We start from the raw sequence: 13,654 nt of genomic DNA, 5'->3' as shown, positions 1-13,654 counted from the left end.
CTTTCTTTAGAAAATTATCATAGATTACATATATCCCAAAAATTAATCATTGTTATAAGTATAAGTTATATTTACTAACATTTTAATCCTATATGTAATTATGAAGTAGCATACTCGTAGATCTGTGATTTTTTTCTTATCTTTTTTTTTTTTTTTTTTTTTATATATATATATATCTTATTTATTTCTCTCGTTAAATAGAATTATCTCGTTAATAAGAATTATCTTAGTTTATGTTTATATTCGAAAAGTTAATGTTTACTTAATTATAGTGACGTCAGTGCAAGATTACGAGACAAGGAATGAGTCATCCTTTTTTTATTTTTATAAAAAAAAGATCTATTATATATTGATTTTCTTATATTTTAAGCCTCACTCTATATATATATATCTTATTTTACCTTCTTCGCTATAAAATTATTATATTTCTTGCCGTATTAATTTTCTAATTCATATCTCAAAATTAATATTTGCCAAGTTTTAAAATCTCACGTTATATTCATGTTTTTATTTCAGTGATAAAAAAAAATTGGATTTTAGAGGATTAACCTTTAACGAACGATAATTTTTTTTTTGTTTTTATAATAATCACATAAAAAATGATAGAATATTGGCTAAATTTAAAGAAGAATATATTCATATCAATGAAATTTCGTTTTCTATGGTATAAAATGTGTTATCCCTTTCGTATTAATACTACGCGATTTTTATGTATTTTAATATACTTTTTTTTATTCATAAGTATAATTTTAATAATTGGATAATGAATTTTAGGTAAAATTAATCGAACATTTACATTCTCTCGAATGACTTTTATTTGTTCAAAAAATTATTATTTCTTTTCTTTAATCTATTTCGTCTGTGTCTATTCGATATAGTCGGACAAAAAGAAAAAGATAAAAAAAAAAAAAAAAGGAAATAAAAAAAAGAGACCATTGACTGATGCCGATCTTCCAAACGGAAGTTAAAGATAACGTGGATAAACTGAAAAAATGCGGATATGAAAAAATATCGTTGATAAGGAAATCAGTTTGATAAGTATTCGATCGGAACGTAGCCATCTTTTTACTATCTTTTTTATTAGATTTTTTTCTCTTTGTTTCTTTTCCTTTTATTTTTATCGATATTTAGACGTCAAGGTCATAGCTCGTTCATAATTTCTTCCGATATTCATGAATGGTTCCGGTGATTAGAGAAATACTTCGTTCGTATAATATTATCTTGATTAAATAATTCAATTTCCATCGGTCTGATATCTCAATTTTGTATTTTCAATTTAAAAAACATTTCGAAGATATTATTTTTTCAAAAGATCAAAAAAACGATTAAAATGAAAACGAAAATTGTTTGTTTGTAATATATATATATACATATATGATTATCAGGTAAATGATGAATGATTTTAAATAAAAATTGTTCGTTTTTTTTTTGTTGTCTTTTCTTTCACAGAGATATCAAAGAACGATTGAGGTTTGATTGCACGAAAAAAATTCTAAGGAGAAGAGATCAAGAGAAAGGAGGAGGAAACGAATGCTTTGGAAAAATAAATTCATCGTCCTTTTGGTGGGCCCTTTTGGAACAACGGAACAATCGTTTTTTTAATAGAAAGAATCACACTCCGACCGTCTCCAAGGACGTTTCCGAAGAGAATGTCAAGGTACCGCTTTGTAGTCGTTATGTTCATTACCCTGAGAGGGACACGCCTACGCCTACATACCTGAATACCGATTTTCCCATTAGTCCGCGCATATGAAAACAAGCTCTTAAGAAATACGTATAGATACATATTTATTTCCTTTTTTGTATTTCCGATTTTTTTACCCTCTCAAACCTTTCGCATATTTTTCTTCATACTTTAAAGAACTGCTTATTATTTCTATATTTCATTATCTTTTAATTTCTATATATATATATATATTTTTTTTTTATTTTTTTTTTTATTTTTATTGTATTTCAAAATTCGTCCATTTTTATTCGAACAAATTTTTTAAATATTCTTTTTTCTCGCGCAACATAGGGAAAAAAAATTTTTTTCAACTGATTTTAATGAAATGAAAAAACAAAGAAAGTGAAAAAAAGACAAAGAAATTTTTTCAACCACTTCTTCTTTTTTATCTCGATATCGTAAACCTTTGAAATTACGTTAATAATAATGTTATAATCGACAATGAATTATATTATATTATAATTATAATATATATAGTATAATAATTATAATTATAATATATATAGTAATAGTAGTAACAACGAATCGACTATGTATGTACCATTATTACTACTACTTCTACTACTACTATTACTACTACTACTACAACTACATATATATAACGTTTATTGAAAATTTCATATCTTTTTTTTTTCATTACATTGAAAAAAAGCTTCGAAATTTTTTTAATAAAAGTTCAACGACAAATAATACCAGTATCAACAACGAAGTGCAGCATTTTTTCTATCTCTTCGTTCTATATGTAAAATTCATACAATCGAAACTGATAGGAAAAAAAAAGAGACAGAAAGAGAGAGAGAGAGAAAGAGAAAGAGAAGAAAAAAGAAAATCTCGACTGAAATGGTCGAATGAAAAGGGGCACGGGAAAGGAGCGGGCAGGGGGTAGGTTTCGGGGGGAGGGGAGAGAGGGAGTTGGCGCGTGCAGGAAAAAAATATTTTCAAATAAATGAAGCATTACGGCGTGTCAGACACGGTGTGCATAGAAAGGACAATGAAAGGTCTCAGAGGGCCGGGCATGCGATTCTCAAAAGCACTTTTTGCAGTAGTGAGCAAGAAGGATCGTTCGCGGCCAATGACTCGCGACAAACAGTAGAAGCTTTATAGCGTCGAACACGTCACTTAAACGAGATCTCATTGAGCGCTCAGTGAACTTTATAGGTATGTGATCAGCGATCCATATAAATGGAGAAAACCCTTTGGACCTTGGTGGGTCCATCTCTGCATGTGTACAAGTATGTAGGTATAATCCACGATATCGATAACGCTCGAACGCTTACTTTTCGGTTCACCTCGATTCATTATATCAATGTAAAATATATGAAAATAAAGTAGAAAAAGAAAAAAGAAAAGAAAAGATGAATAGATATATATATATACATATATATATATATATATATATATATATATATATATATATATATATATATATATATTTATCTAAATGAATAAATATATATCTAAATTAATAAGAGAGGATAGGGTATATATCTATGCTAGTACGTAAGACTTGTTTAACGTGGGCATTCTAATACTACAATCGTATATATATATGCATACATACATACATAAAACATAAATGTTATTCTTTTAACTGCTCGACAATGAAAGTTACATATCTAAGGATTTTCCATCGGATAGAAAAAAAACGCATAGAGAAACGTTGAAAAAAATTCCTTTCCTTTTTTCTTTTTTCTTGGGGTCTTTTTTTTTTTATTATTAGTGGATAATCATATCGACTCCAAGGACAATCACGAAACGTTCGTCGATCTTATGGTGATAATTTTTTCGAATAAATAATCTATTCCCACGCGCGAAATACGAAAGTCGTAAATAATAACACGAATCATAGAAGACAGAACGAAATTGTATCGAATATCAAGTAACATGTGGGTGGTGTTGATACACCTACTTATATTTTCCCTACCAGTATTTTTAGTCCCAACAGACAAGAACAAGTATCATCCTTCGAAACTATCCTACAAAATACTGAATTAAATGAAGAGAAAGAAGGGTAATTTTACAATATAACCGACGAGAAATGATCGAACTAATTCGTCGAATTGTCTCGACAAATTATTACATACCATTATCGTAGCTATCGTCTCTAACGAGTGCTTTCAAATATGGATAATAAATCCAATTCTTCCCCCACTCTCTCTGCCCTTTGAGAAGAAGAAATAAAAGAAATAAAAAATAAAAAAGAGAGAGAGAGAAAGAAAAAGAAAACACAATTCTTGAATTAACGAATGAAGAAAATATTTTTACGACAAAATTGAATAAAGATAAAAAGGAAGAGAAAGAGAGAGAGAGAGAGAGAGAGAGAGAGAGAGAGAGAGAGAGAAAGAGGGAAAGAGAGAGAAGGAAAAAAGAAGAAAAAAGATAGATCATTCACTTCTCTTTCTCTCTCTCTCTCTCTCTCTCTCTCTCTCTCTCTCTCTCTCTCTCTCTCTTTTTTGTTTCACTTTCTTTTTCATTATTTTAAATAACAATTACAATTCCTTTGTAAAAAGTTCAAAACAATTCTTTGTTACATTTTTGTCTTTAAGATTAATCTCATCGCGAATTTTATCTATTATTGGTCTATGATAAAAATTCTACAAAATTACGTCAACCCACGCACTCCAATGGGAAAGGATTTTTCGTCGATCGCCCACGTAAACGAATGAATCTTCGAAAGCCAATCGGCGTCGAGCAATTTCACGCAAGTACGTGACACGATAGGAGCGTGCGTGCGCCCTACGAAAGCTCGCAAGCACCCCATAGAAGGATGAATGGAGCCTCGAAATCAGTCAGTTCTACGCTCGTCCTACGAGTCGTGCGGACGCGTTAGGCTTCGAAGCCTTTCTATCGTGACACCAAAAAGTGTATATATATATATATATATATATATATATATATATATATATACGTATATATATTTATATATATATATATACATACATACATGAATATATGTATATATATGTGTATATTTTATATATACATATTCACTTATACTTTTACACAACGAAAATTCATTGTCACTTTTTCCATCATCATCCCTTCATATTTAACGAGCTTCCATTTACAACGAAAACATGTTTGGTGGCTCAATGTCTCGCTCACGGTCGACGGTACGCCGAAAGCAGTTAACAGTCGCATTTCGGTATCGATCGAATGGAAATCAAACATAGGATGACAACCACTGTTAGCGGCTCCTATCTACCAATATATCTACGTGAGAATATCATTCAGAATTTAATCTTCTCAAGAGGAGGAAAAATCCACGAATATTGAGAGTTACTATTTTTCGAAGACGATCCATTCGTTGTTTTTCATTATGATTAATAATTAAAGGAGAAGGTTGATTGAATGTAAAAATGCATCAAAGAATAAAAAAAAGATAATACTAATAATAATAATAATAATAATAATAATAATAATAATAATAATAATAATAATAATAATAATAATAATAATAATAATAGTAATAATAATAATAATAATAATAGAAAGAAACAAAAAAAAAGAGAAGAAAAAAAACCAAAGGATGAATGAGAGAGGAGGAAGAAAAAGGAAACAAAAAAAGGATTAACGATAAAACGAAAGAAGAAGAATGTTAGATGGAGGAGATTCGTAGGAGGCTCGATTAAGAGGGAAAATTATTTTTTGAGAAATTTTTTAGGACGCTATTAATTATCCTCTCAAATTATCCTCTCGCATGCGCATGATCACATTTGATAATATTTATAATAATAATAATAGTAATAATAATATTAATAATAAAAAAAAAAAAAAAAGAAAAAAATAATAATAATAATAAAACTATCGTATACGAAGGAACAGGCAATAGCGCTTCGTTACTACTCATGGAGAATATATGGAGTACACATACATATATATATATATGATGTACATATAAGTACGTACTACTTACGTATGTACGATACAATACGAACAGAGATATCGCAAGAGTCAGATTCAGTTCCGTCGGGTAGTTTATTGATTTTTTTTACCTACTCCAACAATGATAGTCGGTTAGCATTGTTACGTTGTGGATAACCAAAGGCAATCCTGGTACACGAGTAATCGAATGTGCAACAACATTGCTCTCTTTTTTTATACTGTATTATATAAACACTGAATAATAATAATAATAATAATAATAATAATAATAATAATAATAATAATAATAATAATAATAATAATAATAATGAATAATTAATAATAATAATAATAATAATAATAATAATAATAATAATAACAATAATAATAATTTGGTACGCGAGGAACGAGTGGAAATAACATTAACAGTGTTAATGACTTTTCATATGTACATTAAATATTATGAATATTTTAAAATAGAGAAAATTTCGCTTTTGCGATATTCGAGATAATATGATATTAATCAATGATGATATGATTACGGTGAAATAACAATTTCAAGAATCGTTTGGTACCAGCGTAAAATTCGAATTCGATTCGTACAATTTATCGTAACGCAGAAAAACGAGAGAGAGAGAGAGAGAGAGAGAGAGAGAGAGAAAGAGAGAAAGAGAGAGAGAGAGAAGAAGCTTGGAAACACAAGGGCAAACGCAAATTATAAATATAGCATTGAGAACGGCTCGCACAGGAAACACGGAGATAAATGAGCATAGACTGGAAAAAGAGCGGATTCGACAGAGCGAATATATTGGATACCGGGGCACATGGGGCAGAGGGACGAATGAACAGCATCCGGTTTTCTGAATCACCGAGATATTCTTGAGGAATACGTAAGGGACGAGTTTAAATCTTCTTCGTTTAGATCGTGAAAATTCTGTTGTCTTTGTATCTATATCGAACTATGTATATACGTACGTCGACCTTTTCTATGATATTAAATGTACGAGTTTAATTTTCAACTATTTTCAAGTGCGAAGGGAGAGTAAGGGAAAAGAAAGATAAAAAGGATAACGAAAAGGGGAAATAGGAGGAGAAGAGAAAAGAAAAGAAAAAAAAAAAGAAAAGAAAAGAAAAGAAAAGAAAAAAGAGAAGAAAGGGAAGAGAAGACAGGATAAAAGGGAAGCTGGGGAACTGTAAACTTTCGAATCTTGGATTTTTCGGGAATTTTTTTTAAGGATATACATTTAAAAAGTTTTCAAAAATTGTTATCACTATGAGGCAATGCGTGGACGCTATATTGTTGCACGGTAACCAAAATTTTATGTTTATTAAAATCGTTTAATATAATCATGTAAAATTTATACATACGTACATATAACAGTCAATTTATATGAGAAAGTTGTCCTTTGTATAATTTTATTTAATTCTTTTTTTTTCTTCGGCTTAATCATCTTCATTATTATATCGTGATGAATTGTTCTTCATTTTATGAGACATCATAGAAAAATTCGATAGAGAGACGTCATATAAGGTTCTACATAGAAATACGATTACTCATTATTTTCTCATTTCTTGATCTCTTATACATATATATATATATATATATATATATATATATATATATATACACGTATGTATTTATGTATGTATGTCGAGATACGTCATAAGAGAGAGAAAAGAAAAAAAAAAAAGGAAAAAGAAAAAAAGAAAAAGAAAAAGAAGCAAGAGTAACGGCAAAAAGATCGACCTTGAAAGTCCACCACCTTCTTCAGTGGACGATCGCGTTCCGGAAAAGTGCATTACTATCGTTTATTCGCACGTGCTTGACGTTCATTCACATCGTCTCCCTCCCGCCAAATTCTCAATACTTGTAGTAAACTCGTGTCACGATTGGTCGGCATTCACGCCACGCGTTAATCGTGATTGGCCGAGGCACGTTACCTCGCTCTTAAGTGAGCCGACACGTACGAACACGGCCGAACAAGGCCGAGAGAAACCGAAGCACAAGTCAGAACTCGTTGCTCGTATACTCGCGACAGTTCGAACACAGAGCTTGCGCAGGAAGGTCTATTCGACTGTTTTTTACATGAACATGGCGGTTTTGACGTACTCTCAACCGCTAGTTTTAAATCACAAAGTGCACTTTACCGTTAACCAGACGTTCCTCGTTGTCCTAACATACGTATTTCTCATACAAGGTATTTACAATGTTTCAATAGATTTATTTTTTTCATGGTTTTATCGTGTACTTCCTTCATACACAAAATAGCATTATGTATCAGCGGCAAACAGGATGTACTTTGTTTGTTAGAAGAGAGTTTCGTTCGTACCTGTATATATGTGTATATGTGGTGTGTGTATGTGTGTGTGTGTGTATGCGTATGTATTTTCTCTCGTGAAAGGCGCCCATGTATCAACGCAAACAAGGATGCGCGTGTGTTATATGCCTCTCTTTCTATCTCTCTGACCGAGTTTGTATTTGTGACTGGAATGATGTTATTCATCTACTTGTCACATGCAGTGCTTTCATTGGCGTAGACTGCATCTGTTCACATTACTGTGCTACACACAAATCCCTCTTTTCCCCCATTCACTTTAAAATCTTTTTTAATAATTCGTTCGTAAACGTTAAACGCGTGATATTTACATCCCCATTAAGAATTAAATAATTTTGTATTAGTCGTTATTTCTTATTTAAATTCTTTTTTTTTTCTTCCCATTTTAATATTATCAATTGACCTCTCATATCGACGCATTTTTTAAAGATACGGTACGAGGTCAATATTTATTTATGTTATTTGTCTAAGAAGATAGGTCAAAAATGTATATGTTTAAGCTCAAGGACAATTGTTAGAATATATTTAGTTCTTTATTATATTGTAATACATTCAATATTATTGTCTTTCTTATGTTTCTTCATTAATTATGAATAGAAAGTCTAATGAAAAATATACAAATTTCATTAATTAATTATCATTGTTATAGGAGGTACAGGGATACCATTGAGTCATCATTATGTGAATGATGCAGAACAATATGACTCTTCGATCAATGATGATAATACAAAACCTTTGGAAAAATTCTACTTAATCACAGAACAAAGGTGGCACACAGATACTGTGCTACCAATCTCTTTATTGCCGTCTACCGAGGGAATGTCTGCTCGATCTCATCACAGGTATAGGATGTTAAAGGTTTTTTCTTGATTTTATTAAAATTATATAGATTTGAAAGATACATAGATTTTGTTTGATGTAATATAGGATCCGGCAGTCCACGACGGGACTGGATGATGCTGGTATGGATTTACAAGCAGCTCAACTCAGTACCCGTACAGGTCAGGAGGTTCGCTCTACTGCTACTCTATCATGGCTAGATTGGCAGTTGCCTCTTTTTGTAGCACTTTGCGCCATTGCTGGTGCTATTTTATTTACATTTCTGGTAAGAAATCATAATATAAAAAATTCTGATATATAACTCTTTTAATTCTTTCATGAATAACAGAAACTTTGTCATGCTGGAACAAAATATAAATAGAAAACTTTTATTTAATAGATCTTGTTATGGCTACGGAAACAAATGTCGCGTGAAAAAGATACAGAAGATGGTGACAGGAGAGGTCTAGTAGAAGAAGGGGTGGTGAGCCGTACAGATAAAACTGGTAAGAGTACTCAGAGTTCTGTTGAAGCGCAATGGGTTCCTCAATCAGTAACAAAACCATCAGTATCTACGCAGAAAGCAAAAGCTTCTATGGTCACTTCTGGTTTACCAGAAATAATGGCTGTGGCTACACCAGAACGAAAAATAGAGCCAATTCGCATAAAAACAAAAGGATTATTAGAACGGCGTGGTTCGAGTGCAAGTTTAACAATAGAACTAGCAGCAGCGCCTGAAAGTCCACCCCATATGGTCACACCAACTCGCGAATGTACAGCGGAAGAATTTTTACTGAGTGCTGGAAATGTCTTATCTAGAACTCAATTGAAAAAAGCAATAAGTGATCCCGCATCTCTACATAAAGAATTTTGGGAAGTGCCATTGAATCTTCCTGAAAAAGTTGATATATGCGGAGCTGGAATAAAAAATAGATATTGTACTGTATTACCCAATCCACAATCTAGAGTGGTATTACCTGGTTCTTCTGATGATCCGCTTTCTAGTTATATAAATGCCAATTATATCAGGGTAAGGAGAAAATAAAATATACTAGACTCATACTGAAATGTCATTTTATAAACTGAATTATGATGTAATATTGGATAATATTTTTAATTAATAGGGACATGATGGAGAAGATGCACGCTATATTGCAACACAAGGACCATTAGCTAATACAGTAGGAGATTTCTGGAAAATGGTTTGGGCAGAAAAAGTTCCTGTGATTGTTATGATGACAAGATTACACGAAGCTGCTAAAACAAAATGTGACATCTATTTTCCTTTAGATAAAAATAATCGTTTACAAGCTGGTCCTTTCACGATTATAGTTAACTCCATTAATAATAAAGATGGTTATACTGTCAGAGATTTGGAAATTAGATATGAAAAAGAAAGACGCCACGTACAGCATTACTGGTAACTAAAAGAAAAATAAATTTTAATATGTTATCAAGAGAAAAAATCTTATAGAAAATGATTTTGATAGGTATGATTCATGGCCAGATCATGCTGTACCTCAAGCAGCAGATGCTCTTGTTAATCTAGCTGCAGAAGTAAATGCTTTATCTGGGCCTGTAGTGGTACACTGTAGTGCAGGTATTGGACGCACTGGATGTTTTATAGCATTAGCAATAGGAATGACTCAACTCTTAAAAGATGGTAATGTTGATGTACTAGGTATTCTATGTCAAATGAGGTGAGAATTTCATAGATTTCTTAATTCGTTTAACGTAATATATGCGATTTTTATAAAATCTCTGATATTCATAAAATCATTATTTTACTTAAGGTATGACAGAGGAGGTATGATTCAAACTGCAGAACAGTATGAATTTGTTCATCGAGCACTTTGTTTATTTGAACAAACACTCGATGGCAAAGTATCTGTATCAAGGGAATAAAATTGCTTTGATTGATTATTAAAGAAGCAAGTACCGTAGCCTACAACTATCCTATTTCGTCCAGATATGCACTTCTGCCACAAAACAACAACAACAACAACAACAAAATACTTTCAAACGAATCTCAGTGTCAGTCTTGAGGTAAGGAAGGAGGTCTGAACTATTTCAACACTTGGATGAATTTTGCCTCATCTAATATGCTGCCATTCTATACTGCCATGACAAATCGTTAACAATTGATATGAGTCACGTAAAAATTTCTCAAATATTTATCACTTGATCATCTATCTTACTAAAAAAGAAAAGCATTTTTTATGCCAAATTAAAAATCAAAGTAAAAGTCATCTTGATGAACAAGTACTGATTATGTGGAACATATTTGTACAAAAAAAAATGCGGTTGAATAACTTAACATCATGACCTTTTACTGTAACAATTTAAATATTACAATCTCATAGAAATGCCCACTATTTGCCAGAGATAACATATTTATTTTCTTTTTGATTTTTATGGGGTTGTTGCATTTTTTAATTCACATATTAATTATATACATTCCGTATGTGGCACAAAATATATAAGTTTTTGTAGGTTTGACGAAAAAAGAAAAAAAGAAAAACCAACAAAAAAAGAAAACAAGTGTGAAGTGAAAATTATCACTACTTCACCTTATACTCTCAAATATGAAGTAGTCCTTCTTTAGCTCTTCAATGCTATAAAACAAAATAACTGAACTGCCCTGACATGCAGATTTCAGGGATTAATTATAACTGTTTTATTGGACTATGAATGATTGAAATTTGAATGATAGAAAATGAATGACGAAGAATTTGGGACCCATGTCATATAAACGCTCTTATCCTATTTGTAGTTCCTAGTTGATTTTGAAGTTTGATGTTTAAAACATGGACTATGATTTTCATGATCTTTATTTAACTTACAAGCAAAGACTGAATGTAAAGAGTACAATATGACTATTAGTTCAATATGTAGTAAAAATTTTGAAAACTTCACAAATCAAATTTTAAACTAATACAGTTCAGTAGTTTAAAATAATATTATTTAAATATTCTAGATTATAAACAGTACTTTTTATTTCGATAATATTTAAAATCTCTTCATTACGAAGAAAAAAAAAGAAAAAAAGAAAAGAAAAAGCAAAATAAAACTCTTACTATTATATCTACCAATGTATATATAGATTTAGTTATTTATTCCGTTTGTTGCTTCACATGCCAATCAATATTTAATAATAATAATAATAATAATAATAATGGGTGAATGTGTGTAACTTTATATGGCAATTAATGTGAAAATATCGGACATATGAATGTCTTTGTGTACAATTAACTCTTGTTTGTAACAAGGATTAATATTTAGCTGACAATAAATGTGATTTACGTTACTCCATTTTTTGGTGGCACGAATTGCAATAAACGGTTTATGGTAAAATATTTAAATTTCATTTCAAAAGATCTTAAAAGTGTGTACATTATTTTGCATTGTCGGTAAATTATATACAATATATATACACACGCATAAAATATATCATAAAATCAATATATATATATACATACATACATACATATATATATATATATATATATATGTATATATATATATATGTGTATGTATGTATGTATGTATATATATATTTATATTTAAAACATATAAATAATGATTGCATTAATTTTTAAATGATATAAAACACATTCTTTTGTATGTATATTATTTCTAAATTGATATGTACAGATTATCTCTTCAGTAAATTATTGAATTCCTGCTATATATTTCTATATTATATTTATTTTTATTGAAAATTCTGAATAATATTTACCTAATCGTTACATATTACAATTCCAGCGTTTTATGCGTCTAGTAATATATTTAATTAAAATATTTGTCAAATACATATACAATTTTTTAATTTGCAGTTATTCTATAGAGGAAAAATTGTCCCTTTTTTCTTTTTATATAATAATCAAAATCTTCCCATTTACCTCATAACAGCGTGTTAACAGTATTTGCTTTAATTTATGCTATTCTTCCAGATTATTCATAATTATTATTATTCCTCGAAATTTATAATTCTAGAATAAAAGTTTGAATGTACGAAGAGAAAGAGATTGTGATATATACATATATATATGTATATTGTACATACATTGTACAGAGAGCAAAAAATATATTTAAGAGAGTATTTGTTTAAGCAAAACGAGAGTATATAAATTATTTATGTCTGTGCAAAGTCGCATATGACTAACTAATTGTATCAAGAATATAACAATAATTATAATTTAGCAGCCCCTTGGTGTTCAATTGTACTTATGTGACGTAATAAATGTTTATAGTATCCATGGATATATATATATGTAAAATATTAATCATTATAATACCTATTTTATTTGTATTTATTTTAAATTAGTCCGAGATAAAGAACTTTGAAGATTATCTTTTTGTCAGTACTGATTGAAAGTTAGTTTATTCCTATAATTTAACGAGTAAACAATGTAAATATAATAATTAATCGTATATTTAAATATTATTTTATAATAACAAATATTTGTTTAAACGTTAATGAATGATAATATTTTATTAGTTAATATATTATTAATTGGAGTAAATTTAAATTACGCTTTATTTCGCGGGTAATTTAACAGCTAATCAAATTTCAGCCGCCATGATAACTTTGTCAATGGCGCGTTAATTAAAATTGTAATTTTCAAATTTTCTCTATGTCTTCTACTTTTTTGACAATTATAAGATAAAAAAAAAAAAATAGTAATATAATTTTTTAAATATTTCATTATAACATTTGAATAACCTCGTTGCATTTTTGTTTATACTTATTTGGCTAGATAGCGCTTGTATCACTTATTGTTGTTTAACGTGGAAACAAAATTATTTTATTTAAAAGACAATCTATGGTTTGAATATAGAAACTTACAAACGAACAAAAAATCAAAAAGATAAATCCTAATCTTTGATCTTTCGTTATAATTATACT

General features: G+C 29.8%; 1 protein-coding gene and 1 long non-coding RNA gene across 4 annotated transcripts in view; one reads left to right on the top strand and one right to left on the bottom strand.

The window, feature by feature from the left end:
• Window positions 1–8,267, bottom strand: part of LOC124948076 — a 12,336-nt gene extending 4,069 nt beyond the window's left edge. The window contains exons 1-2 of the long non-coding RNA XR_007100591.1: window positions 7,338–8,267; window positions 6,963–7,124 (exon numbers count right to left, since the gene is read on the bottom strand). This is a non-coding gene — a long non-coding RNA (uncharacterized LOC124948076). The remainder of the gene's footprint in view (window positions 1–6,962; window positions 7,125–7,337) is intronic.
• Window positions 4,660–13,008, top strand: LOC124948069 (tyrosine-protein phosphatase non-receptor type 5-like). 3 transcript variants are annotated; one of them, XM_047491167.1, is made up of 8 exons: window positions 5,218–6,897; window positions 7,259–7,788; window positions 8,576–8,768; window positions 8,854–9,031; window positions 9,146–9,775; window positions 9,870–10,165; window positions 10,236–10,445; window positions 10,539–13,008. In XM_047491167.1, exons 1-8 carry the CDS (start codon window positions 6,872–6,874, stop codon window positions 10,648–10,650), a joined length of 2,175 nt encoding a protein of 724 aa, XP_047347123.1. In that variant the 5' UTR covers window positions 5,218–6,871; the 3' UTR covers window positions 10,651–13,008. The 3 variants fall into 3 exon arrangements, with proteins under 3 accessions (XP_047347124.1, XP_047347123.1, XP_047347126.1); XM_047491168.1 differs by lacking the exons at window positions 5,218–6,897; window positions 7,259–7,788 and adding an exon at window positions 4,660–4,943; XM_047491170.1 differs by lacking the exon at window positions 7,259–7,788.
• Window positions 13,009–13,654: the final 646 nt, after the last annotated feature.

This window comes from Vespa velutina, chromosome 3 (genome assembly GCF_912470025.1).
Source record: "Vespa velutina chromosome 3, iVesVel2.1, whole genome shotgun sequence".
NCBI lineage: Eukaryota > Metazoa > Arthropoda > Insecta > Hymenoptera > Vespidae > Vespa > Vespa velutina.
Note: the sequence above shows the minus strand (reverse complement) of the source record. Positions and strands in the feature narration are given on the sequence as shown.